The sequence below is a fragment of the Scomber japonicus genome, chromosome 12 (genome assembly GCF_027409825.1).
Source record: "Scomber japonicus isolate fScoJap1 chromosome 12, fScoJap1.pri, whole genome shotgun sequence".
NCBI classification, from domain to species: Eukaryota; Metazoa; Chordata; class Actinopteri; order Scombriformes; family Scombridae; genus Scomber; species Scomber japonicus.
The window spans coordinates 16,340,741-16,368,657 of record NC_070589.1 but is presented as its reverse complement, the minus strand read 5'-3'; the positions used below and the strand labels follow the sequence as shown (position 1 = coordinate 16,368,657).

The window sequence follows — 27,917 nt, the reverse complement described above, 5'->3', positions numbered from 1 at the left end:
ATGTGTTTGGGCAAAAAAACAACAAAAACAACTTGACAACGCCTCTCAAATCATCTTCACTGAAATTATTTGTATTCACAAATAGACTTTTGACAAGGTAAACAGATATTAAATTTAACCTTGTGTTGCTTTATCACTGATCTCATCAAACATGCTAATTGTCTCTTGTTTGTTGTATTTTTTTATACTTTTACTCATCTTTATGAGTAAAAGATGAGTAACATGATAATTTACCTCACCCTAAGTGCATTTTATGACCAAGCAACACTACACCCTGACCTTGCCTATCACTAGTTACGGTAATCGTGTTTGCTGCTGTGCTGTTTTTGAATATTGCTATGCCATCGGCCCAGTCCAACCCCTTTTCCCAGTCCACCCACTGCTATGGTTACCTGGTTAGGTGGAGGACTATAAATGCCTAACACCCTCCACGCTCTGTTCTCAGAGTGACACAAGAGGGCCTGTGCTAGCAGTTGAAAGGCCACAAACTGTAAGCTGTGTTTCCACAGAGAGGCTCCACAATAGTTACTGCTCATCATTCATTCTTTATCTCATCAAAGAGACAGTATTAGGAACGGGAGAGCAGCTGAGAGGCAGCTGTTAAAGGATCAGCCATGCTTGGAGGCATCCACTCATATTTGTTGGTCACAGTGACTTTACTCTTTTTAACTCAGACAGGGATTCAATGCAGGTGAGTCTGAAGATAAATTAACTGTCACATTTAAGCTAAAAAATCTGTTTTAAGCCATTCTGATATTTGATTAATGTTTGAAAAAAATATGTATGCTATTTGTGTTTTCTCTATTTAAGGGCTGAAAATGACATGTCATTAGTTACTTTACCAGACTGGAGAAAAAACTCAGGTATGAAATATAACCATTACTTAGATCTATTAGTCAGGTCCTTTTTATCCTTAATCATTATCACTTGAATACTATTTTGTCAAAGCAAGAACTTCAATAAACAAACATTATCTTTTTTCCTTTCTTTCATAGAATATGTCAAACAGTGTTTCTATGACAAACACAATAACCTGATTTGTGACTGGACAAGCATCCTTCGAACAACAGGTACAAAATATAATTTACTACACAATAGTACTGTGATGGTTGTAGATTAAAATAAAGCAGAGTTACAGTTCAGTTCTGTTATGAGCTCACTTTAACATTAAGAAATGACTGAACTGAAGTAACCTTCAAGTAAATGTTAGTCCACAGTTCTATTTTAATCTACAGGGAGGCTGTGACTGGGTCAGTGTCTAGCTGCATATCACTGATCTGAAGCAAGTTGTAATCTTTTATAGCCTGTGTGTTCTCCCTTGAGCAATTAAAGTAGACGACCGACACTTGAGTTCAGGGTGCAAAATTATGTTGGTAAAATTTATATAGTATGTCTCAGAGAGCAATCATCTACATTTGTAGGTAAATGTTTGTACCAAAATAGTCTTGTAATAGAATACCTGATATGATGATTCAGAGGTATTTATTTTTCCCTATACAATGTAGACATGCGCACCATATGTGTTTTTTTTCCAGACATCTAACTTGTTTTCAATGACTGAACATTCAACAATAATACGAATCTCATTGATGTTTGATCTGTCGCTAAAGTTAAGCAATGCTCTGTGTTCAGACATTCCGTGCTATGTGACATGTACACATGCTGTAAAACACCATCGAAGTCCACAAGCAAGATAGAGAATAAAAGGGAAGTTGCTCACTCTCAACCCAAATGGCGAGAATCTATTATAGCATGGAAGAACTTTAAACCCTGCGGATGTTTGTTTTTGTTGGCAAACGTCATTTGACTGCAGTCATTTGCATTTATTAGCCCCACACAGTAGTCACAATGTGTGCCAGCACGGTTATGTTACTGAAGCTGCCTGCCATAATAACAGCTCATCCTCTCGCTAACAACAATCATATTGACACTTCTCATCTATAAACACAGAGATACATTATCAACTCATCTCTATTAGTTTTGCTGTGATAAAAGGCATCAACCAACTCCCCTCAAATATCTGTTGATGTACTGTACTTCTAGACAACAGCTAGAGACCTGAAAGTAGTATGAACCCAAAATAAACTTTTATCGACACTCAAAATAACATAATCTAAAGGTATAAATACAGCAGCAACATGCACATAGAGAAAATAATTGCACCACAATAGATGTACTTCTTAATATAACAAACATGGTTTGCCATTTCTGCTATAATCAAAATTATGGTGTAATATAAATGTTCATTCCTAACCAGCATAGTTAAAATAATTTTGCAATTTATATTGTGCGTTTAAAAAGCATTGGGGTCAGTGAATATGTACTTAAGAAACAAACTGCCACCCTAGAATTATAAAAAAATTGAGTGATTGACTCACTTTCAATGACGAGGATGAAAGCTTATAGTGTATTCATTATATTAATTTTAATTATCATTTTCACCTCCAGAGGATAGTCTGCCGAATATTTTAGAGAGTGGTGCATTGGACCAAGGCGAGGCCTGTCTAGAGTTCTGGTACTTGGCCCCGGTTGCAGCCAATGGGTCTGAACTCCGAGCTCTGCTCAAAAGTAGTGCTGGTTTGCAAGAAATCTGGACCTCACCTGCCCTGCCCAGATCTTCTTGGAGACAAGTCTTTGTGCCTCTAAATATCATCGTATCAGGAACTCAGGTAAAACAGCACAGTGTGTATGTACCTATTAATCTGTAATTGAACTTTTTGGAGAATTAAAATATACTATTGTGCATTTTTAAATAAGTAAACTGCTTTTATAACAGGTTGTACTTGAAGTAGTCGAAGCAGAGTCAAAGGAAGGACAGGTCACATTTAACCGGATAGGTATAAGAAGAGGCTCATGTGGTATGTTTTTCTCTTTTTTACTTTTAACAACGGACTAGTTTTTGGTCCCACCAATCAATGAAATCATATAATCTGTATTCAGTGTTTAATGTTTAACATTATATAATACAACCATAACTGTCAGTAAAACTCTACAGTCTACAAAACCATTCCAAAGCTCAAAGGTTATCAGTTATAAAGTGTGATTATTTTATTCAATCACATGTCTTACAGGGTATCAGTGTGATTCCAACACAGAGTTATGGACAGATGAGTCCACCCGCTGTCTCTGCTCTGCTGGCCAGCTCTACTGCTCCCCCTCTCAGTGCCCTAAGGGCCAAATCTGTGGTCCTCAAAGAGAAAGCTCCAGGGGGACTTTCACTGCAGGGACGTGCACTATACACAGTGACACAGACTGCAGCACTTTTGATGGAGTGCTGTTCCGCTTCATGGCCCCCTGCACCTACATGCTGGCTAAGACCTGCTCACCCACTGAAACTCTGCCCATTTTCAGTGTGGAAGTGGTCAATGAGCATAGTGGGAACTCATCTTTGCCAACTGTTCAGCAGGTCATTGTGAAAATGGCCGAATTCAGTGTGCACCTGCTGAAAAGGCAGACACACCGGGTTGTGGTGAGTTATTATATAGTGAGATCGACATTTAGGAAAGCACATGTGCTGTGACATTAGCCCTTTCCATTTACAGTGTTGGCTTTACTTTTGAAAGGGTTAATTTAATTTTGTGTATTTGTGTATTTATTTATTCATGATTAGAAACTCCAACAATGCAGCTATACCCTTATTTTGGCAGTTCATCAGTTCATTTTCAGTTTATCCAACTGAGCTATTTAGCAGTGTGACATCCAATCACACATTTTAGAACAATTTGAGTATTTTTCATTTTCTCATATCTAAAGGAGACCAAGCATTTGCAGACCGCACTGTTCTCAGCAGAGATTTGTATGCTGGAATGAGTGTTAAGCTACTTAATGTACTAGACTGAGCAGGACCCATATCTGCAGCCCCATTCTACTGATAAACTTCAGTTATTGTAAAGTGCAGAGTTTACTGGCATAATGTCCTGTAATTCCTAAAGGTGCTATTGGTCTTATCAGTTCTCAAAGATATATCTGCCTTCAGAATGCTGCTTTTTATACAGCCAATAATGCTGATGATAGCTGGAAAGGAAGTGTAAAACTATTATTTTTCTTTAGGTCAATGGGATATGGAGGAAGCTTCCACTGAACCTCAGCAGTGGCACAGTCACCATCAAGAGCAATCCGGCTTCTGTTGTACTGGGAACCAGTTTTGGGCTTTTTGTCTCATATGATAATGCTGGTGCTGTACATATCACACTGCCTCCCACTTACTCTGATAAAATGTGTGGCTTATGTGGCAATTTTAACAACATAGGAAGAGATGACTTCAGAAAGCCCAATAGTACAGATTCCAGTGACAGAACAGATTTGGCTGAGAGCTGGCAAGCCGAAGGGACCACATCTTCATGCGAAACCATTCTGGTACCTCACCAGTGTGACCCACTGGAAGAGGCTAAGTATGCCGGTGAGTTGCATTGTGGAGGCCTCCTCTCTAGTGCTGGACCCTTTGCTGCCTGCCTAGCAGTTCTGGGAGCAGAAAGCTACTTCAGGAGCTGTGTGGCAGGCATGTGCTCTACTCATGGTGACCCAGGGGTGCTTTGTGAGACACTACAGGTCTATGCTGATATCTGCCAGGAGGCTGGAGTTACTGTACCCATTTGGAGGAACTCCACATTCTGCCGTACGTTGCTTTATTGCTTCCTGATTTCACTTATCTGCCTCTTGTAAAAATAGGGGAAATTAGGCAAACAATGATTTTAATAATACAATGACAATTGAGGTCATGGTCTCTCTTTAATCTCCTCTCTTGTTCCCTCCTCAGCTGTTCAGTGTGGTGAGAACAGCCACTTTAGCTCATGTGCAGAGGGTTGCCCAGATGTATGCTCCAGTCAGGACTTAGCTGGGCCCTGCGGAAGCTGTGTGGAAAGATGCGAGTGTGACTCTGGCTTTAAACTCAGTGGGGGGAAGTGTGTCCCAGCAGAGGACTGTGGGTGCTGGTCTAATGGAAAACACTACGAGGTAAAGGAGGTGGATGAACAGGGAACAATTTCATATTCACCTACTCACTTCCACACTGCTGTAATTTATTAACATGACTACCTTTCACCTGCAGAAAGGAGAAACATTGGTGGAAGGAGAGTGTATGCAGCAGTGCCAGTGCATGGGCAGTAATAATGTGCAGTGCACTACAATGCAATGCGCAGTCAATGAGGTCTGTAAGGTCAAAGATAGCGTCAAAGGCTGCTTTCCTTTCATGCCTGCCACTTGCAGCGTATATGGTGATCCACACTACATCACCTTTGACGGGTTGGCTTATGACTTTCAAGGCGGATGCAGTTACACACTGACTACCACATGTGGAGGTGAAAGCTCAGTCCAGTTCTCTGTGACTGGACACAACATGCACCCTCTTCTTCAGAACTTCACCCGGTCCAAGCTGGAAGCTGTGACTCTTGAAGTTGAGGATTTGCACCTCACTCTGAATCAGAGTGGAAGGGTCAATGTAAGTAAAATCCTTGTTATTCATGTAATTCTCAAACAATTGCAAATGCAATACTTTCTCAATACTTTCTTATAATATATGAATGTAACTATTTAGGCTGTAGTAAAAATGTATATAGCACTGGACAACTTCCACTTAACGCAAAAGCTCCATTTATTATTATCTACTGCAATTCATTAATGGCATTGATTAACAACTTTTAACAGCACACCAATGTTTATAGGGGTCAATCATTACTTTGTGCTTGGTCAATGGAGGAAGTCAGTTGTTTGTCATTACAAGAATACACAAACTAATAGCTGACCCTCTTGACTTTGCCCTTAACGGCTGGTTGGTAACTAATTGATTGCAACAGCTGTCCTAGTAGTGAACACATCAGGAAAATTGCTGTGTTCTATGTAAGATTTTCAAAATAAACTTTTCATTAGATTGACCCAATAACCAATTGTTCTCTCATTAGGTGAATCATGGCCGTGTTCAACTCCCCTATTCCACCAATGGTACTTATGGCTCAATATGGGTTTACATGAGGAACAGCTACATTATCTTGGACACAACCTTTGGCCTCAGAATAATGATAGATGGGAAGAACAGACTGTTCCTACAGGTGGATGAGAGCTACATGTATGAACTGTGTGGACTCTGCGGTACCTACTCTAAAAAGCAGGACGATGACTTCCTACAAGGCCAAAATTATACTGACCCCTTTGAGTTTGGTGACAGCTTTAGGGTGCCAGCTAATAATGAGTGAGTTGCTTTACTACATAGGGTATCTGCACAATTTTGAGTAGAAATTTTATGTATTGCATTCCAAGGTATGCTGTTTTATGGCATTATTTTTGCGACACATTAGTGAGCATGCAGTGGAATTCTCGCTAGCACAAAACCAGCCTATCACAGACTGAGAGGAAACAATTCTGATTGGATGTTTTGCATCCAATCAGGCTGCTTCCACAAGAGTCAAGTGAGGGAGAGATTTTAAAAACAACTGATCAGGAAAGAAAGATTCTCAAAGACCATTAGAGAAAATGATAACAAACACTTACATCTAGTATCTGAAGAACACTCAACAGTCTCTGCTATTTAGTTAAGTGTATTATAGTGCCATATCTCCACATTTCTCCAGCCATTGTGACTCATTATCCGTAGCTAGGCTATCATTTTCAAAATTCTTTGCTTGTTTATATACATACATATACACACACATACATATACAGTATATATATATATATATATATATACATATATATATACTGTATATGTATATATTTTATCTGTCCAATACTTAAGCTAATGATGATTCCATAAGCTGTACTTTGTGTTTCGTACTTATTAGCACATTTTGGTAGGCTAGTATGCTATAAGCCGATACTATGAGCTGTCAGTCATAGCATGAGGATAAGCGGCTTGGAAAATGGATGGATGGATTGTAGGCACGTTAGCATCTTACATTAGTATTTAGCTCAAAGCACTTCAAAGTTGGTGCCTAAGTATAGCTTTACAGGTCCGAGGATTATGGCTGTATACTCCAAGCCTTGTGATTGGGTTTTTTATGTGTAGTTGTTTGTGCTTTACAAATGTATAATAACCCCATGTAATCAATTATCATGCTCACAAACTTTCTTGCCTGGTTAGTTCATTAATAACAAGATAAACACACAATTATCCGATTGATTACTTCCTGATTACCAGTTAAATACTCAATAACTAACTCAAATCCTTCTTCTCTAGGTGTATTGTCTATCCAAATGATCCCAGAGTCTGTGATTATGAGGAAGAGAACGAGGCCTACATTGCATGTAATGCTCTCCTGGGGGAAGCTTTCACGCCTTGCAATGAACCAATTCACCCTACCACCTACATAAATAGTTGTGTGTATGACTACTGTGCAACAAGTGGTGACCAACACACCTTATGTGAATCTCTGGAGTCCTATGCAGCAGCATGTAATGTTGCAGGAGTTGAGCTGCCCAACTGGCGGAATAACACAGTTTGTGGTGAGTACTTCAGTCGGACATGATGACGGTGTAATGGTATTGGTGGTGATCAACTAATTGATAGAATTGTAAAGTGGCTTTATTAGCACTAAATATTAGTTATTCTGTTTCATCTGCATTCTTATATTTTGATTCTTTTTCCAAAAAATATATCTTCAAACGGCCTGCTCCTGCTTTACATTGTTATAAGTTGTAGGACTTGCCCATAGCATTACCAAACTATGGCACTGCATAGGGCACTGTGAGTGGATCTTTGTTTTGTTTTGTTTATTTGTTTTTTGTTTTTGGGTTATGTTTTGTCAGTGATATAAAAAGAAGTTAAAATAATGAATAATAAATAAGGAAAGATAAGAAAAATAAGAAAAGTGAAATTATCAAGTGGTTAAGATGTGGAGTGGTATAGCCCAACATAAAACTCATTCCCTTTTTTTGTTTCTTTGTTTGTTTGTTTGGCGTTTTGTTATGTTTTTGTCCCCATTGCAGCTGAACCCCCAACCACTGCAACTCTCCCAACAACTCCAACTCCTACCTCTCCCACATCAGATCAGACTTGTAAGAGCATTCAGGGTTGCGAAGGTTTTTCTCCAAACAAAATTATTTTTATCTGGTTTGGATGCAAGATGCAATTAATAATTTAAAAAACATACATAACACACACAAACACACACACACACACACAGTCCACAATACTTATAATTTCTATTGTCTTTATATGCTTTTCTATAGTCTGTCCCTTGAACTGCAACTTTGAAAAAAATCTGTGTGGGTGGGAACAACTTGTACAGGACAGTTTTGATTGGACAAGACATTCTGGCCCCACTTCGTCAGACCTAAGTGGGCCGAACCAAGACCACACCACTGGTGGTAAAAACCTAACATGCCACACTATCACGTGTTGTATTGCTGCAGTGGTTTCATCAATTTTTCATGATTCATGCTTGTTCTTCAATTCTGTACGACTGTTCCTCTAGTGGGCTTCTACTTGTACATTGAGGGAAACCGTATAACCCATGGAGACTCAGCCCGTCTGCTGAGCCCACAGTGCTATTATGATGGCCCGCTCTGCCTGAACTTCTGGTACCATATGTATGGTTCGGCCAAATCCATGGCACTCAATATCTACCTGCTCAAAAACAATAAAGCTACCAAGCTTTGGTCCATGATGAATGACCAAGGACCGGAATGGTATCAAGGCAAAATAGACATCACAGACACTGGTGCTGGTCCATTCCAAGTAAGTCTGACACAATACATTAGACAACACGCAGATCTAAGAGATGCTGGTTAAATTCTGAAAACTGTCAAAGACCTCCAGTCTTATTCTGCATATTTTCATGATGGAAATTTCCAGATCATAGTAGAGGGAATTCGAGGCTCCAACGCTCTATCAGATGTTGCCATAGATGACATGTCCATTAACTCTGGCTCATGCTCAGGTGATGCTGACCTCTTAGAAACAGGACAAAAAACACTTAACACTAACTTTTTGTTATATATCTAATGGTGCTCAACTTATGACCACACCAGATAACTCAAAGTGTTAACAAAGTTATCAATCACTTCCTTCAGGTATCTTCCCTGGGGTGGCCAGCGGAACTAAATTGCCTCCAACTACTGCAGTCCTCCCCTCACTCACAGGTAAGTGCACAGGAAGTTATATTTTAGGAGTCATTTGTTTCCGCATCAGAAAAGCTGAAGTGTGGTTACAAATTAACATTTATGTTTACTCCAATAAATACTGAGACTGCAAGGTGAAGGTAATTGAAGTTACAGATTGTCTAACTTTTTAGGAAATTGCATTAGAGCAGTAATACTTGGTTCATGTTAATTTTTTCAATGTTTCCAGTCTGCAATCTCGACTGTAGCTTCGACAGCAACCTTTGCAGCTGGGATCAAACGATCACAGATGCTTTTGACTGGACATGGCAGAGTGGTTCTACGCCCACCCTTATGACTGGGCCTTCTGCTGACCATACTGGCGGTAATACAGTCTTTGTCTAAGTAGTATTATTAATCGTAACAAATAATACACCATACAGTATTTTGATCTGAGGAATATTCTCTCACTTTGGAAACCCTATCTGACAGATGTGATCTTTTCATTCCACTTGTGTAGATGGTCATTATCTTTACATTGAGGCCAGCAGTGTTACACATGGAGACACGTCTCGTCTACTGAGCTCAGAGTGTTCGATCTCTGGTCCTCAGTGTCTGCAGTTCTGGTACCATATGTACGGCACAGCTGATACAATGGGCCTCCATGTATATTTGCTCCAGGACAGAAAGACTGAAGCTGTCTGGTGGAAGAGGAATGATCAAGGAAATATGTGGCACCAGGCTCAGGTGGACCTGACAACAACTGGATCATTTCAGGTAAGATATCCATTAAAGATGCATGTTCTCCAACCCTGTCTCATGTAAGAAACTTGCATGACAAACGTGAAAAAATCTATTTTACAGGTCTCACAAAATGGGTGAGACAAAAAACAAAATATATTGTGACATAGTCCACAACCATTAGGGATGTATGATAATAGTGGCATGTCAACGGCATTGGCCTATTAAGGCCTCAAATTTAAAACCTGCATCAGCCCAAATAAATGGCCATCTCCGCCGATGCCTGGCTGTGCTTTCCATGGTTAAGGGTTTCACCCTGATTGTCCTGGTGCTTCCTCAACAGGCTCCACTTCACTCAACTGCACAATAGACCTGCTGCTGCTTCATCTACTTTAACCTGAATAACAAACCAGAGATTGATGCTCCGAACCCCATTTTATTATAAAAGTTAAAGTCGGAGGAAGCAGCAGGTCTGTCAGGCAGCTGAGTGGAGCCTGGGGAGGAAGCACTGGGACTGTCAGGATAAAACATTCCAGAGTCGCAACTGTGAACATGTCAGCAAACAGAATGTATCACTCTGTTTGAAAAAATGTTTTCTTCTTCTTTAACTTCATGTCTATGTAATAAACCAACAAAAAACTCTACTGCTCCCCACACTTGGCAGGTTTATTAAAGTTTTAAAGCTGAGCTCCGTAATTACAGGCTTCCCAAGTTCTTTCTTTCTATATTGTCTTTCTTGGTCATATTTAGTACAATCTATGATTGCATGCATAATAGTCTCCACAACCAAGTGGAAAAAAATATGTGCACATATTGGCATCTGCAATCAGCTAAAATAAGTTTGAAAATAATGGCATATCGAATATTGGCAAAAAACAGGTATAATAGCATAATGGTTAACCTGTGCATTTAATTTTAGATAATTTTTGAGGGGCGAAGAGGTTCCAATGATCAGTCTGATGTGGCCATAGACGATGTATCACTTCATCACGGGCACTGTGAAGGTAATCCCATCTTTCTGCTTATATTCTAATTCTATTGGTCCATACCCAGTGTAACTGATTACTAATGCGACTGACATGACTGTGTTACAGACCTGGTTCAGCGAACAACCCCTGCTGCCTCTAGTCCAGTTACGACTAAAAGTCCTGATCCTCCTGCAGCCAACAGTTCAACAGCAATACAGCCATTAACATCAACAACACCAAAACCACAGCCACAAACAACAGCTAGACCACAACCTCCGACTGAAACTCAGCCCCAGCCACATACAACAACTAGACCACAACCTCCAACTGAAACTCAGCCCCAGCCACATACAACAACTAGACCACAACCTCCAACTGAAACTCTGCCCAAGCCACAAACAACAACTAGACCAGATCCTCCAACTGAAACTCAGCCCCAGCCACAAACAACAACTAGACCTGATCCTCCAACTGTAACTGAGCCCCAGCCACAAACAACAACTAGACCAGATCCTCCAACTGTAACTGAGCCCGTGCCACAAACAACAACTAGACCACAACCACCGACTACTAGACCACAACCTCCGACTGAAACTCAGCCCAAGCCACAAACAACAACTAGACCAGATCCTCCAATTGTAACTGAGCCCCAGCCACAAACAACAACTAGACCAGATCCTCCTACTGTAACTGAGCCCCAGCCACAAACAACAACTAGACCACATCCTCCAACTGAAACTGAGCCCCAGCCACAAACAACAACTAGACCACAACCACCGACTACTAGACCACAACCACCGACTGAAACTCAGCCCCAGCCACAAACAACAACTAGACCACATCCTCCAACTGAAACTCAGCCCAGGCCACAAACAACAACTAGACCAGATCCTCCAACTGAAACTGAGCCCCAGCCACAAACAACAACTATACCACAACCACCGACTACTAGACCACAACCACCGACTGAAACTCAGCCCCAGCCACAACCAACAACTAGACCACATCCTCCAACTGAAACTCAGCCCAGGCCGCAAACAACAACTAGACCACATCCTCCAACTGAAACTCAGCCCAGGCCACAAACAACAACTAGACCAGATCCTCCAACTGAAACTGAGCCCCAGCCACAAACAACAACTATACCACAACCACCGACTACTAGACCACAACCACCGACTGAAACTCAGCCCCAGCCACAACCAACAACTAGACCACATCCTCCAACTGAAACTCAGCCCAGGCCACAAACAACAACTAGACCAGATCCTCCAACTGAAACTGAGCCCCAGCCACAAACAACAACTAGACCACAACCACCGACTGAAACTCAGCCCCAGCCACAACCAACAACTAGACCACATCCTCCAACTGAAACTCAGCCCAGGCCACAACCAACAACTAGACCACATCCTCCAACTGAAACTCAGCCCAGGCCACAAACAACAGCTGGACCTCAACCTCCAACTGAAACTCAGCCCAGGCCACAAACAACAGCTGGACCTCAACCTCCAACTGAAACTCAGCCCCAGCCACATACAACTAGACCTCAACCTACAACAACTATTCAACCACATCTATCGACAAATAGACCTCACTCTACAACAACTAGACCTCAACCTCCAACTGAAACTCAGCCCCAGCCACAAACAACAACTAGACCACAACTTACAACAACTATTCAACCACATCCACCGACAAATAGACCTCACCCTACAACTACAACTAAACCACAAACTACAACAACAGCTAAACCACAGCCACCATCTACACCTGTACCAAGTAAGTTTATATTTTTTCCAATTTCAAAATTGATGAATTTTCACATAATTAGGGCTGAGCAATAAAATGACAACAGTAATGATTGTGATATAATTTTCCTCAATAGAAATGTAACAAATGCTCAATAAATGTTGAATATAATAATAACTAAGAGGCTGGGTGAACAACTTTTTTGGCCTATATCCCCGAGCTCTACCTACATCTAACATGCTTCTTAGACACCAGTGATACTAAAGTGAACAATGTATGGACAATGGCTAATAAATGTACATCATTCTGTCTCCCCAGCGCCCTCTTGCCCAGAGAACAGTCATTACACCACATGTATCAATGCCTGCAGTCCAACCTGTACACATTTGCATGGTGCACCACACTGCACAGACAATGAGGCTTGTGTGCCGGGATGTACTTGTGATGATGGCTATGTGCTGAAACAGCGGGTTTGTGTGCCTATCCAACAGTGTGGATGTGTGGACAGTGATGGCCGCAAATATCGTGTAAGAATGACTCTTCATCAAGTATAGAGTCTTGATTCCCAAATACTTAGGAGCACTTTCTGAAAGCTCAAGCATTATTGCACAAAGGTGGCATACATGGACATAGAGGTCCAAGCAGTATGATGACCCTCTCTCTCTTTTTATAGTTCAATGAAGAGTGGTACACCAATCACTGCAGTCAGAAATGTGAATGTGAGAGACATAATGGCATGGGAAGGATTGATTGCGATGACGAGGATGAGTGTGATGGAAATGCTGTCTGCCTTCAAAATGAGGAAGGCCATTATGACTGCCAGTCGACAGGTGCATTAAATCACTACATTTAACTACATGATGTGTCTTAACTATTACATTTTATTCACCAGTTTCTGAACTGTTACACTTTTGTTGTTCTACAGGCTTCGAAGAGTGCACTATCAAGGGAGACCCTGAGTACAGAACCTTTGATAACATGAAGCACGACTTTGATGGTGAGCACTCATATGTGCTGGTCCAGACCAACAACTTGCCAAATAATTTTCCTGAGGTCTACATTCAAGGTATCAATACACAGACTGAAGATGATGAGGATGATAGTCATCATGATGACAGTAGCAGTGAAGAAGACAGTCGCAGTGTCAGAGATGATGACGATGATGATGACGATGATGATGACAAGGACCACCACAGATTACATGAGCTTTTGATCAGAGTATACAATCATACTGTGCAGTTCAAGAGGAATCGGAAGCTGGTCGTGAGTACCAAAGGCATTTTAAAAAACTAAAAAACTAAATTTCCTGTGGCACGTTTTCAGCGAGGGATCATATTTCCGCCCACCCACAAAAATTTGTCACTTATGACTGCACTTATGAGCAACATTCCCTCAAGTTATTCCATAAGGTGTCAACAGTTAGGCACATCATGTTCTATGTGTTGAATTATGCTCTTTAATTTGCTACCTCCCTATTGGCACTAAACAATTTGTGTGTTAGTGTAGAGGTGAAAAAAAGAGAAAGAAAGATGGAGAAAGAGCATGTAAAAACTGTAAAAAATTATATGTATTTTACATTTATCCAAGAATCAGACTTTATTATGTAATTAATATATATATATATATTTTTTTTATATATATATATATATATATATACACTGCCTGGCCACCAAAAAAAAAAAAGGTCACACACTTTTTGTTGGACCGCCTTTAGCTTTGATTACGGCACACATTTGCTGTGGCATTGTTTCAATAAGCTTCTACAATGTTATTTCCGTCCAGTGTTGCATTAATTTTTCACCAAGATTTTGTATTGATGATGGGAGAGTCGGACCACTACTCAAAGCCTTCCAGAGTGATAGGTGCATCAGGGTAAGAAGAGAGGCAGATGAAGTGATGCACCCATCATGCCTAGTGCCTACTGTACAAGCCTGTGGGGGCAGTGCTATGATCTGGGGTTGCTGCAGTTGGTTCAGCAACATTATTTGCCCAAAGAATGAGGTCAGCTGACTACCTGAATATACGGGCATATTCCAAGATGATGATGCCATGATTCATCAGGCTTAAATTGTGAAAGAGTGGTTCAGGGAGCATGAGACATCATTTTCACACATGGCTTGTCTACCACAGAGTCCAGACCTTCACCCCTTTGAGAATCTTTGGGATGTGCTGGAGAAGGCTTTGCGCGGTGGTTTGACTCTCCCATCATCAATACAAGATCTTGGTGAAAAATTAATGCAACACTGGACAGAAATAAATCTTGTGACATTGCAGAATAATCAAATCAAAGCTAAAGGTGGTCCAACAAAATATTAGAGTGTGTGAGACCTTTTTTTTTGGTGGCAACTTCAAATTCCCTCCAATGGCTGTGTGTGTGTGAATGGTTGAGCATAGAAACATGGTGTGGTGCTTTGGATAGGAAGCACTGTATCACCCAAGATGAGCAGGTGGGCACCTTGCATGGCAGCCTCCGTTATCAGTGTATGACTGTGTGTCTAAATGGGTGAATGTTGGCATGTATTGTAAAGCCCATTGATTAGTCAATAAAACTAGAAAGGTGCTATATAAATGCAGTCGATTAACTTAAATATGATTAATTTTAGCTTCTCCCCCTTCTGTCTCCTTTAAGCTGGATGGAAAGAGAACTAAAACTCCTGTTTCACCAAATGCCGGTCTAAGTATCCGAGAGCATTCCTCTCGCATCCACCTGAAGACCGACTTTGGCCTCTCAGTGGAGTTTGATGGAAACAGTAGAGCAGGTAACTAATCTTCACCTCATTTAAGTTGTATTCATTTAGACCACCACTAACAATAATACTATATATAGATAAGAAAAAGATGTATGTATCAAAATGGATTTTCATTTCATTAGTTTGTAAATGATTATATCAACATTTTAAAGAGTTCATACATGTCAGGAGTCCCAGAACACATGGGATTCATATCAAATCTGTAACCGACACTTTGTCATTCAAATTTCAATTAATGAGTCATTTTATCTGGGAGAGAGTTAAAACAGTGACTGAAATGACATTGTACTGTACTTTTGATGTTGTTTCTGCAGAAATCATTTTACCACGCCTATACAGAAGAAAGGTGGGGGGTCTGTGTGGGAACTTTGACGGTAAAGGGAGGAATGATCGGATGAAGCCAGACGGCACCATGGCCAAGACTGTTCAAGAATTTGGAGAGAGCTGGAGAGTGTAAACATCAGATTGATGAAAGGATGAGACATGGCACTGAAAAAAATATTATTTTGACCACAAGGAGTGACATAACTTTGTTTACAAGAAAACTCCACAATAATAATATCTGACACCTTTAAATTTTGAATTTGATTTGAAAATGAATGCTTTTTTAATAAAAATAGACCTCCTGTTCACTATAAGGAGCCACAGTTGGATATATAGCTTTAGAATTTCCACATCCTATAAAAGAAACATTAAGTTACTATTTCTCACACATTAAACCAGGATTGCTTCTCTTTCAAAACTGCAGTGGAAATAACTAGACAACCTGCCTCACTTTGCCCAAAAGAGCACTAGCACATTTAAGGCCCTTCTATGTGTTTTTATCTTGTCTGAAGCATTTGATGACAGATTTGTCTCTACTCCAGCTGCTGAAATGCGAAACCACAGTTTAGTTTTTGTGGAAAAAAGCTGCTAAAGATATAACTTTTTTTCTGGCTGCCTGCCAAACAAAATGGAGGTGGACGCCTGGGTGGAGACTAAGGGAATTTCAAAATAAAAGGGCGTCTTAAAGATGATGACCGATGTCTGATCAATGTTCTCATTTTGCATCAATGCTATTAGCTCGCTGATCATATCGATGTATCGTGTAGATCAGGGATGTCAAACTCATTTTAGTTCAAGGACCACACACAGCAATATTTGATCTCACGTGGGCCAGACCATTAAAATCCACTGCATAATAACCTATAAACAATACGTAACAAAAAATATATACTATGACTTTTTTATAATAAAACATCTATACACAAAATAGATGAGCAGGCCTTAAGATGCCCTGAAGATTAGATAAGTCTTCCCAAACGTGTACACAATTTTTTGCAGACAGGCCTGTCAGTTTGGGGTTACCCTGGAAAGAGTCACTGATAAAATGTGTCCTTAAAATCGGAATCACGTTGCAAGGCCATTATCACAAGTTTAACATCCACAGAAAGATCAGAAGACCTGACTGAGAATGGCGAGCAAAAATAAGCAAGAACAGTAAGGTGTTTTGTTAAAAATTTGGATTTAAACTTGCTAGTCTAAAAAGTTACTCATCTCTTTGAAATCTTCATCATAAAATGTTGTAATTGGTGACAATATAACTTCACTGTTGCTACTGTTATGCATACTATTTATTCAAATATGTTGTTCATACATCTACCCATATCTGTTTCTTATACAGTAATAGCCTCATTGTAATAAAACATACTTTATGTTTAAATAATGAGAACTGCATGGGCATGCATGACAACAAAGGGATTATTTATCACCATCTGATATTGTTAGAAAGGGATTTACTGTGCAATAAATATTCACTTAAAATATAGCTTGTCCTTTGGTCATATTGTGTATCTGACAGCCAGTCTTGTACATTGGTAACTTTTCTGTCAAATCTCCATTGTTATAATAAATATGCACTGCTTAACTTGATGTCGCCATTTGTCTAGTCTTTCCTGCACCAGGTGTAGCGACAACAGCATTCCATACATATCTACAGACTTAATGTGTAACCATTATCTAACTGTGGAACTTAATAAAATCTTTACAAAAAGAAAAAATATTCAAGGAACTTCTGTAACATGATATTCTCTGAAGATGACAAAGTTGTTTTTTACTGGCAGACAACAGTATCATTATTGTCAGGAGTGCAGTGCTGCGTGTATATGTGTGTTCCTGAATGTCTGCAATGTTGATCTGCATGTATAAATAAGATTTGGCTACACGCAGCAGCCACACAGTTATGGGTTGGTTTACGCTGCACTTCGTTCTCTTGTTGGTGTTTCTGCCTCGATTTGATGGTGAGTGAAACATTAACAGATATAATATTGAACAGTCTTATGAAGTTGAGTAATAGAATTGCATTTTTTCAGATAATTATCTCATAATATCAAAACAAAATGGTTTTATCTAATATTGCAGTTTAAGATACAAATCTTAGTATGTATAGATAAGAAGATTGAGCAATTATTTAACTATTAAGCTTTATTCTTATTACTAGTTGACCAGTTTGTTAAAGTCAAACTGATGATCAAATATCTCCCATTCTAAGATACACTTCTTAAAATTAAATGACAACATGACTTCATTGGATTATGGCAAAAATAACTTTAAAAATCAAACTTTCACAAGTATACTGTCTGTGAATAACAAAACCCTACTGGATCAGGGTAATAGTCCTCAGGTACTAAAGATTTTACCTCTAGTTAAATGACAACTTGGTTTATTGTTGTTTTTTTTATTGTATTGGTTTTATTGTTCATTAGTAATGAAAGTGGTTGGTAAACAGACTGTTTATATAATCAGGGGCGGGTTTTGCTATGGGCAATGTGGGCAACCGCCCAGGGCGCAATCTACTTCTCTATCTTTAATCTACTCAAAAAAAAAAAAAAGTGCGTCCTCAAAAGAAAAAAAAAATCACCAGTTTTCTAGACTAATACCGCTCATTTCCACATCAAGATGGTGCAGTGGGCGATGAGGCGCCCCTACTATCACGTCAACTTGCTGCTGAGAGTCATGTATACAGGTTGTGTGTGTCAGAAGAAAAGGCAAAGGGGAGGGAGCGGGGGATCAATTTGCGACTGCAGAGGCTGTGAGCAGGTTGTGTGTGAGTCTCACTCTCAGAGGAAAAGCAAGGGGGGGAGGGGGGGTGGGGGATAGACTGACCTGTGATGATTATGATCCCAGGCCACACAACACAAACTGCTGCTTCCAAATAAATAGTAATACATTTATAAAATTAATACAGAACTGTTATAGCTACATGTAAGTTATTGGGTTATGTGAAAATGCAAAAAATAAAAAAATAAATAAAATGCAAAACAAAAGAAAAAGTTGTACATACTATATTTCATTTATTCACCTTATTTTTGTGTGGTGAAGGATTTGTGCAATTTACATTGGTGTTAACATACTACATGTAATTTATTTATCTTAATTTCTTTCTCTACTCTTGTTAACTTTTGTATTTAATAACATATGTAGTAAAATAACATAAATAATTCACCATCATCACTGCTAATTGTTCTGAACTTGGTTGGGAAATGACCCACAGAAATAAGCATTCAGAATAACATTGATTCTTTTGACATTACGTCTACATTAAGAAATTAGACTTAATTAGTGATTTACCATTGGATGTCTGATGACAGATGTCTAGAAAGAAAGGAAAGAACTGAATAAATGTGTTCCACATCATTGACAAGTAAATTTTTCAGAATCAGGTTCACCTTAAATACCGGTACTCTTTTTCCTAAATTCACATGATATCACATGTCTCTTTCTCTTTTAATGTTGTAGCTCAACCAGCACCTCCCCGTCCAACAGGTAATGTCCACCAAACTACCCCATACAGTGTCATAGGGATGTCACTTTTGTCAAAAATCAAGTTCGAACAAATACCACACAATTCATTTGTATGTATTTAAATGTCTGTGATACACCACCACCATCGTTCATTTAAGCTGCCATATGTTTGTCTGAATGTAACATGAAGCTTCATGTTTTCACTGGACAAAACAAGAGCGCTGCTCAAAGTATCACTACCTTTACTTACTAAACATGAATGTATTATTTTATTAAGAGTCCCCTGCTCTCAAGCGTACATTTTTGGGGCTCGATATAATAATCACCACATTTCAATAAATATGAATGAAATATTTTCCAAACACTGCTTTTCGGAAAACTTGGGGATATAAATATCAGCTCTACGTGTCTTCCATTTTCAAAACAAAACATATAATTCGCTTAATTTACAGATGTGTCAAGAGGGGGCATAATATAGCCTACAAAACTTTTAGGGTACCCACTAATGGATGAGATGGCAAACAACAAAATAAAAACAGTCTAATGCACTGCATTATAGTTCAAATACTATCTTTTCATGTCATGTTCGAACAAATGTTTGAATATCGAATAAAAAGTGGCAGCTCTACAGTGTAAACCTTGCTCTAATCCCTCACATGCAATATATTCACTCCAGCCTCATCACCACAATAATAAACTCCACTTACATAACAAAATGATCTCACAGAACGATCTCACCACTGCTGCAACAATATCTACACTAACTTCTGTAACACAAGATTTGTTATAGTAATTTCACCAGAGTAACCTTGTAATAATGCTGCAGTAACAGTTACAGACTAATGCAATGTTGATCTTTCAGTTTAACGACTACAGCTTTCCGTGTATACTCCAGGCTGTACAGGTCCACCAGTGTTATGCTGTGCTGGTCAAAACTCCAACTGTAACAGGGGGTGTTACTGTGACGAGGCCTGCCTCACACTGAATGACTGCTGTTCTGACTACAGGTCAGCCTGCACACAACGTAAGTAATGTAATGCATCTGTGTCAATGTAATGTATGCCAGTGTAAGATATGATATTGAGAAGTACTTTAAATTTTATGGTATAAACCTTTCTTCTTTACTACAGCTCTCATCACTACTCTGCCAAGGAGAACCAGCAATACACTGGCAGACAACTTTGTCACAACTTTGTTATCCATAGTATCTTCAACTACAGAATCCAGTACAACAAGCAGCAATACTACATCTTCACAAATGAATGTGAGCACAATACCAATGACCACTGGGTCTACTACTACAACAACCAGTCACACAAACAGCAATATTTCATCTACCCAAGCACATATGAGTACAACAACAGTGTCTACACCTACCAGCATAACAAGCAGTAGTGCATCTACACCTGTAGATGTCAGTACAACATCATCTACCTTTAGTAATACCTCATCTGCAGTGTCTGCAAATGCAACACTCAGTACAACAAGCAGCAGTACATCTACACTAAAGGATATCAGCACAACTTCATCACCCACAACACCCAGATCAACAAGCAGCAGTACATCTACACTAATGGATATCAGCACAACTTCATCTCCTGTAGTCTCTTCTATTACAACACCCAGTACAACAAGCCGAAGTACATCTACACTAAAGGATATCAGCACATCTTCATCACTCACAACACCCAGTACAACAAGCAGCAGTACATCCACACTAAAGGATATCAGCACAACTTCATCACCCATAGTCTCTTCTACCGCAACGCCTAGTACAACAAGCAGCAGTACATCCACACTAAAGGATATCAGCACAACTTCATCACCCATAGTCTCTTCTACCGCAATTCCCAGTACAACAAGCAGCAGTACATCTACACTAAAGGATATCAGCACAACTTCATCACCCATAGTCTCTTCTATTACAACACCCAATACAACAAGCAGCAGTACATCCACACTAAAGGATATCACCACAACGGCATCACCTGTAGTCTCTTCTACTGCAACTCCCAGTACAACAAGCAGCAGTACATCTACACTAAAGGATATCAGCACAACTTCATCACCCATAGTCTCTTCTATTACAACACCCAGTACAACAAGCAGCAGTACATCCACACTGAAGGATATCAGCACAACTTCATCACCTGTAGTCTCTTCGACTGCAACTCCCAGTTCAACAAGCAGCAGTACATCTACACTAAAGGATATCAGCACAACTTCATCACCCATAGTCTCTTCTATTACAATACCCAGTACAACAAGCCACAGTACATCTACACTAATGGAAATCAACACAATTTCATCACCCATAGTCTCTTCTACCGCAACGCCCAGTACAACAAGCAGCAGTACATCTACACTAAAGGATATCAGCATGACTTCACCACCCGTAGTCTCTTCTACCGCAACTCCCAGTTCAATCAGCAGCAGTACATCTACACTAAAGGATATCGGCACAACTTCATCATCTGTAGTCTCTTCTATTACAACACTCGGTACAACAAGCCGCAGTACATCTACACTAATGGATATCAACACAACTTCATCATCTGCAACACCCAGTACAACAAGCAGCAGTACATCTACACTAATGGATATCAGCACAACTTCATCACCCATAGTCTCTTCTACCGCAACGCCCGGTACAACAAGCAGCAGTACATCCACACTTAAGGATATCAGCATGACTTCACCACCCGTAGTCTCTTCTACCGCAACACCCAGTACAACAAGCAGCAGTACATCTACACTAAAGGATATCAGCACAACTTCATCATCTGCAACACCCAGTACAACAAGCGGCAGTACATCTACACTAATGGATATCAGCACCACTTCATCATCGGCAACACCCAGTACAACAAGCAGCAGTACATCTACACTGAAGGATATCAGCACAATTTCATCACCCATAGTCTCTTCTACCGCAACGCCCGGTACAACAAGCAGCAGTACATCCACACTAAAGGATATCAGCATGACTTCACCACCCGTAGTCTCTTCTACCGCAACACCTAGTACAACAAGCAGCAGTACATCTACACTGAAGGATATCAGCACAACTTCATCACCCACAACACCCAGTACAACAAGCCACAGTACATCTACACTGAAGGATATCAGCACAACTTCATCATCTGCAACACTCAGTACAACAAGCAGCAGTACATCTACACTGAAGGATATTAGCACAACTTCATTACCCACAACACCCAGTACAACAAGCAGCAGTACATCTACACTGAAGGATATTAGCACAACTTCATTACCCACAACACCCAGTACAACAAGCAGCAGTACATCTACACTGAAGGATATCAGCACAACTTCATCATCTGCAACACTCAGTACAACAAGCAGCAGTACATCTACACTGAAGGATATTAGCACAACTTCATTACCCACAACACCCAGTACAACAAGCAGCAGTACATCTACACTGAAGGATATCAGCAAAACTCCATCATCTGCAACACCCAGTACAACAAGCAGCAGTACACCTACACAGAAGGATATTAGCACAACTTCATTACCCACAACATCCAGTACAACAAGCAGCAGTACATCTACACTAAAGGATATCAGCACAACTTCATCAACTGTAGTCTCTTCTACTGCAACACCCAGTCCAACAAGTCACAGTACATCTACACTAAAAGATGCCTGCAAAACTTCATCACCAGCAACACCCAACACAACAAGCAGCAGTACATCTACACTTAAGGATATCAGCACAAATTCATCACCCGTAGTCTCTTCTACCACAACACCCAGTACAACAAGCAGCAGTACATCTACACTGAAAGATATCAGCACAACTTCATCACCCATAGTCTCTTCCACTGCAACACCCAGTACAACAAGCAGCAGTACATCTACACTAAAGAACATCAGCACAACTTCATCACCCATAGTCTCTTCTACCGCAACACGCAATTCAACAAGCAGCAGTACATCTACACTAACAGATATCAGCAGAACTTCATCACCCATAGTCTCTTCTACCACAACACCTGGTACAACAAGTCACAGTACAGCTACACTAAAGGATATCAGCACAACTTCATCACCCGTAGTCTCTTCTACCACAACACCCAGTACAGCAAGCAGCAGTACCACCTCCACATCCTGGCTCAATTCAGCATCCACTGTCCCAACGACCACAGGTCAGTAGTTGAGATTGTCTACGCTAAATTTATTTCAAAAATTCACAACTGCCATCATGAATACAATGCATTTATTCTTGCTAAAAAAATTGTGCAATGTTTGACAACACTGTGAAACAAAATTTTAATTGTGCATTGTTTGGATCTGTGTCTGTGAGTAAATGATGGATCTCCGTTTAGTGGTTCAGCAGAGATGTGTGACTTCCTCTTACTGCCTCATCTCTTTTGACTCACTCGAAACAAAGCTTCAGTCTTTTTACAGTTTCCTGGTACTTGTTTGTTTAAGGATCAACAATGGCAGAAACCAGTACAACTCTGGATTCCAGCACCATTACCAGCTCCGACAAAGGTATAATCAGTGACACAGCTATTTTAAGTTTTGTATTTTATCATGCAAGCTGTTAACTACATTTCTGTTTGCACCTTTCTTTTTTTCAGATGGTCAAATAATTACTCTTCACCTGAAGGCTTCTATTTTATCCCATATTGAGGAAAATGAAGATGTGATTTTAAAGGCTTTATCTGATGTAAATGCATACAACCTTCACCCAATATTCTTCATTCAGTTATAATATCACAGAAAACAACTTACTTACACCTGTAGCTTGTATAATGAAGTGAATTTCTTCTCTCTTACAGTTTCTATCCCAAGCCCTTCTCCCACAGAACTGTAAAGGCTGTACCTTGACCATCAGAAACAACACACCCACCTGAGTAAGGATACATGTTTCCACTGATGGAAGCATCAGTTTTACTACTGCTATATTGTAACACACTGTGCAACTCTCAGAAATAAAGTTTAATGGGTTCATGTATGAAGTGCAATTAATTTCTCATGTGTAACAAGCTGCTGTCTATTCACAGAGCAGCATAACTTGTCACCCGATGCTCTGATCACCTTACATCTACACACTTGAACAATCAAATAAGAAACAAGGGAACAGAAAGGATCCAGACATTAACAATACAACTGTGATGCTTGGAGACGTACACTGCACAGTGGGATTTCACTGAGTCCATTTTACGCAAGTTGGAATTTCATGCATTTGTCGTGTTCAGTTTTTTTGAACATTATAGTTACTGTTGCTATATGCAGTACAGTACAGGCCGTGTAAGCATTGTGGATGGGCAACTCAAACGACAACACTGGGAGGCAGTTACCTAACGTAATAAGGCATCACATCACTTGTAATAGTCGACATAATGCAAACAGGATACTTCTTTACTTGCATCTTGCTCATATTGTTGACATGTGTTATGAATTTGCTATCCCAAAATTAGCTTTATTCCCGACAGTGTCAACTATACTATGTTGGAAGAACATTAACAGTGGATGAGACTAGTGCCCAACCAATTTATTAGCCTTTCATATGAAAAAAAGGTTGCTTCAATCAAAAAATATATTTTCAATAAAAAAAAACTTCACTTCAACTTTTTCAATCAAAGAAAAACAATGTTTGAATGAAGAAGAAAAATTTGAGACCCCCAAACATTTTTTGTTAGTTTTAGTTTAGTTTATTTCGAACATGTTAAAATAGCGAAACAAAACAAATAGGCAGTGGTTTACGACAAAATAGAAATTATAGCAAAAAAAACAAAACAATTTTACAATTTTATTTTTGCATTTGAACACCTTTTTTGGATTGAAAATGTTTTCTTTGATTGAAGCAACATTTTTGGGATTGAATAATAAAGACACAAATGTCCTACCCATAATATGGCCCAAACACAAAAATTTTTTTTTTTGATTGAAGTGAAGGTTGTTTCATTGAAAATATATTTTTTCATTGAAGCAACCTTTTTTTGATTGAATAATAAAGACACAAGTCTACCTTCATAAAAAAAGGTCATCTTTTGAAGTAAGATTTTACATTGTGGTGAATACAACAATGAAAGAATAACATTAAAACAACTACAAGAACAGAATCTGACAGTACCTATGGCCCAGAGCCAGTAAAGGTTTGTTTAGGCCAAGTGAATTGCCAATCAGAGTCAGGGTAATAGTTTAGAAGTAGGGGAGGATGATTCTCTCTGTTTGATAACTTTAAAGGTAAGGTTAGGCTTTGCTGTCAGCTTTAGGGATGGGAATCAAGAACCAGTTCCACATTGTCCGATCTATCCAAATCATATGCCTCAGAGCTTATAAATTCCTCTTATCGATGCCCAGGCGTGTGGTTTTGATAGAATGGAAAATGCAGAACTCATCTGTGAGGACACTGTTGCCTCCTGACTGTCTTGTAGTTAATTTTCAAGAATGGCAGCAGTTGCAAGCATTTAGTTAAATAATTATCTGTGAAGTATACTGTGAACTGTGAACGCCGTCACTCAGGGGCAAACATTAGGAGAGCACAGTGAACTCCAGCAAACAAAACCAGCTGACCAACACACACTACAGAAACGATAATGTTAATGACAGCAAAGCACTGCGCCTCCCCCTCATTTTGTTATTCTCATAGAGGAAGGAGACTGTAAGATGCTTTCAAATTAATTCATTAATTAATTAATGCAGTTAACTTTTGCCTGCAATGCATTTATCTTATCTACCAGTTATGTTTTAAATATTCATCAGCAGGTCACTGATAATCAGTTGAGGTAATAAAACAGTTGTATTGTCACTGAAAATCTGTGTAAGCCTACTTTGTTCCACAAAAAAAATGTATCAGAAATTGATAAGGCAATTGACAAAGATTTGGACTGACAAGCAGAATCGGTAAAGCATTGGTATCAATAAAACTTTATCAATTCCCATCTCCAGTTACATTTTGCTGTTGCTGTTGTTATGCAGACTATTTATTCCAAGGTGTTGTTCTTACAGCTACGCATACTGTATCTGTATCTTACACAGTAATAGCATTATTGTAACTACTTTGTGTATAATGAGATATGCATGGACATGCACGACAAAAGGGATTATTTATTACCATCTGATATTATTAGAACAGAATTTACTGTGCAATAAATGTTCACTTAAATATAGCTTGCACTTTTGTCATATTGTGTATCTGACAGACATTACTGTACATGTCTGTCTGATGAATCTTCATTGTTATAATAAATATGTACTGGTTAGATTTGTGTTGCCTTTCATCAAGTTTTCTCTCCACAAAGTCATCAAGTCAACAAGTTATCTTCCTGCAGAACTCAAGAAAGTCATTACTGAGATTACATAAGATGTAATCATTATCTAACTGTGAAACTGGAGTAAATCATTACTAAAAGAAAACATATTCAAGGAAGTTCTGTCACATGATATTATCTGAAAACAACAGTTGCTTCCTTCTAGCAGACAACTACATCATTGTTGGCAGAGGTGTACTGTGTGTGTGTGTGTTCCTGAATGTCTGCAATGCTGATCTGCATGTATAGATAAGACTTGACTAAACTCAACAGCCACAGAGTTATGGATTGTTTTACATTGTACATCGTTTACCTGTTGGGGTTTGTACCTCCATCTTTTGGTGAGTGAAATACTGCATTTCATGTTGAACAGTTTGATAAAGTTGAGACACAGAATGGCATGTTTTTTGTTTTTTTTTAAATTGAGGTTTATTTTATTGCTATTATCCAGTGATGTGCGGTCAGGGGAGGCAGGTGAGGCCGTGCCTCACCTGTTATCATGGAAAAAGACTTAAAAATGAAAAAAATAATAAATGGTTGTATTTGTCCAGTGATTTGCACTATAACGTTATTTTCTACCTAACTTTACCAGTTTCGGATTATTTTTAATTCAAAATCGCTGAATTTTCACATGTACTGATCAAACACTGAAAAGAGACACGCAGTGAGGCAGCAGCGAGACGAGCCTCACCATGGATTGCGCAATGACTCGCCTTACTAAGCTGGCATGCTATGCAGTGAGACAGTACAGCTGTACAGCTGTCTCTCTGTATGTCGCTATTAACATGTTCAAACACTTTTACTATATGACTAAATTTCCATAGTTTAGCTGATGATATAATGTACAGTGTTTGTAGCGTGTTTCGTGTGCTGAGCAGCATAAAACGGCTGCAAAAAGTCACTAAGTGAGGCCTTCACATTAGCTAAAGAACAGTGCATAGAGAGCTTTATGGTATGGGTTTCCATGACGAGCAGCTAAATCCAAGCCATACATCACCAAGTGCAATGCAAAGCGTCAGATGCAATGGTGTAAAGCACGCCGCCACTGGACTCTAGAGCAGTGGAGTCGCTTCACCATCTGGCAATCTGATGGACGAGTCTGGGTTTGGCGGTTGCCAGAACGGTACTTATCTGACTGCATTGTGCCAAGTGTAAAGGTTGGTGGAGGTGGTATTATGGTGTGCGGTTGTTTTTCAGGTGCTGGGCTTGGCCCCTTAGTTCCAGAGAAAGGAACTCTGAATGCTTCAGCATACCAAGAGATTTTGGACAATTCCATGCTCCTAACTTTGTGGGAACAGTTTGGGGATGGCCCTTTCCTATTCCAACATGACTGTGCACCAGTGCACCAACGCAAGGTCCATAAAGACATGGATGAGAGAGTTTGGTGTGGATGAACTTGGCTAGCCTGCACAGAGTCCTGACCTCAACCCGATAGAACACCTTTGGGCTGAATTAGAGTGGAGACTGAGAACTAGGCCTTCTTGTCCAACATCAGTGTGTGACCTCACGAATGCGCTTCTGGAAGAATGGTCAAAAATTCCCATAAACACACTCCGAGACCTTGTGGAAAGCCTTCCCAGAAGAGTTGAAGCTGTTATAGCTGC

General features: G+C 39.6%; 2 protein-coding genes across 2 annotated transcripts in view; one reads left to right on the top strand and one right to left on the bottom strand.

Annotated features, from left to right (window-relative positions):
- Window positions 1-27,917, bottom strand: part of LOC128369061 (cystatin-B-like) — a 302,893-nt gene that overhangs the window by 267,712 nt on the left and 7,264 nt on the right. The gene's annotated exons all lie outside the window — the stretch shown is intronic.
- LOC128369633 (zonadhesin) lies at window positions 482-15,878 on the top strand. Its single transcript, XM_053330710.1, has 27 exons — window positions 482-691; window positions 811-863; window positions 996-1,070; window positions 2,449-2,669; window positions 2,777-2,858; window positions 3,072-3,469; window positions 4,051-4,615; window positions 4,757-4,953; window positions 5,048-5,431; window positions 5,898-6,184; window positions 7,169-7,434; window positions 7,918-8,010; window positions 8,161-8,298; window positions 8,406-8,668; window positions 8,786-8,870; window positions 9,004-9,072; window positions 9,281-9,415; window positions 9,551-9,807; window positions 10,691-10,775; window positions 10,866-11,343; window positions 11,441-12,235; window positions 12,331-12,521; window positions 12,810-13,018; window positions 13,165-13,321; window positions 13,417-13,754; window positions 15,121-15,250; window positions 15,556-15,878. Exons 1-27 carry the CDS (start codon window positions 615-617, stop codon window positions 15,696-15,698), a joined length of 6,171 nt encoding a protein of 2,056 aa, XP_053186685.1. The 5' UTR covers window positions 482-614; the 3' UTR covers window positions 15,699-15,878.

Coding starts and splice junctions, on each gene's coding strand:
- LOC128369633 (XM_053330710.1), top strand. CDS start 615: ATGCTTGGAGGCATCCACTCATATTTGTTGGTCACAGTGACTTTACTC. Junction 3,470..4,050: donor GGCAGACACACCGGGTTGTG/GTGAGTTATTAT, acceptor ATTTTTCTTTAG/GTCAATGGGATATGGAGGAA. Junction 9,416..9,550: donor TTCTGCTGACCATACTGGCG/GTAATACAGTCT, acceptor CCACTTGTGTAG/ATGGTCATTATCTTTACATT.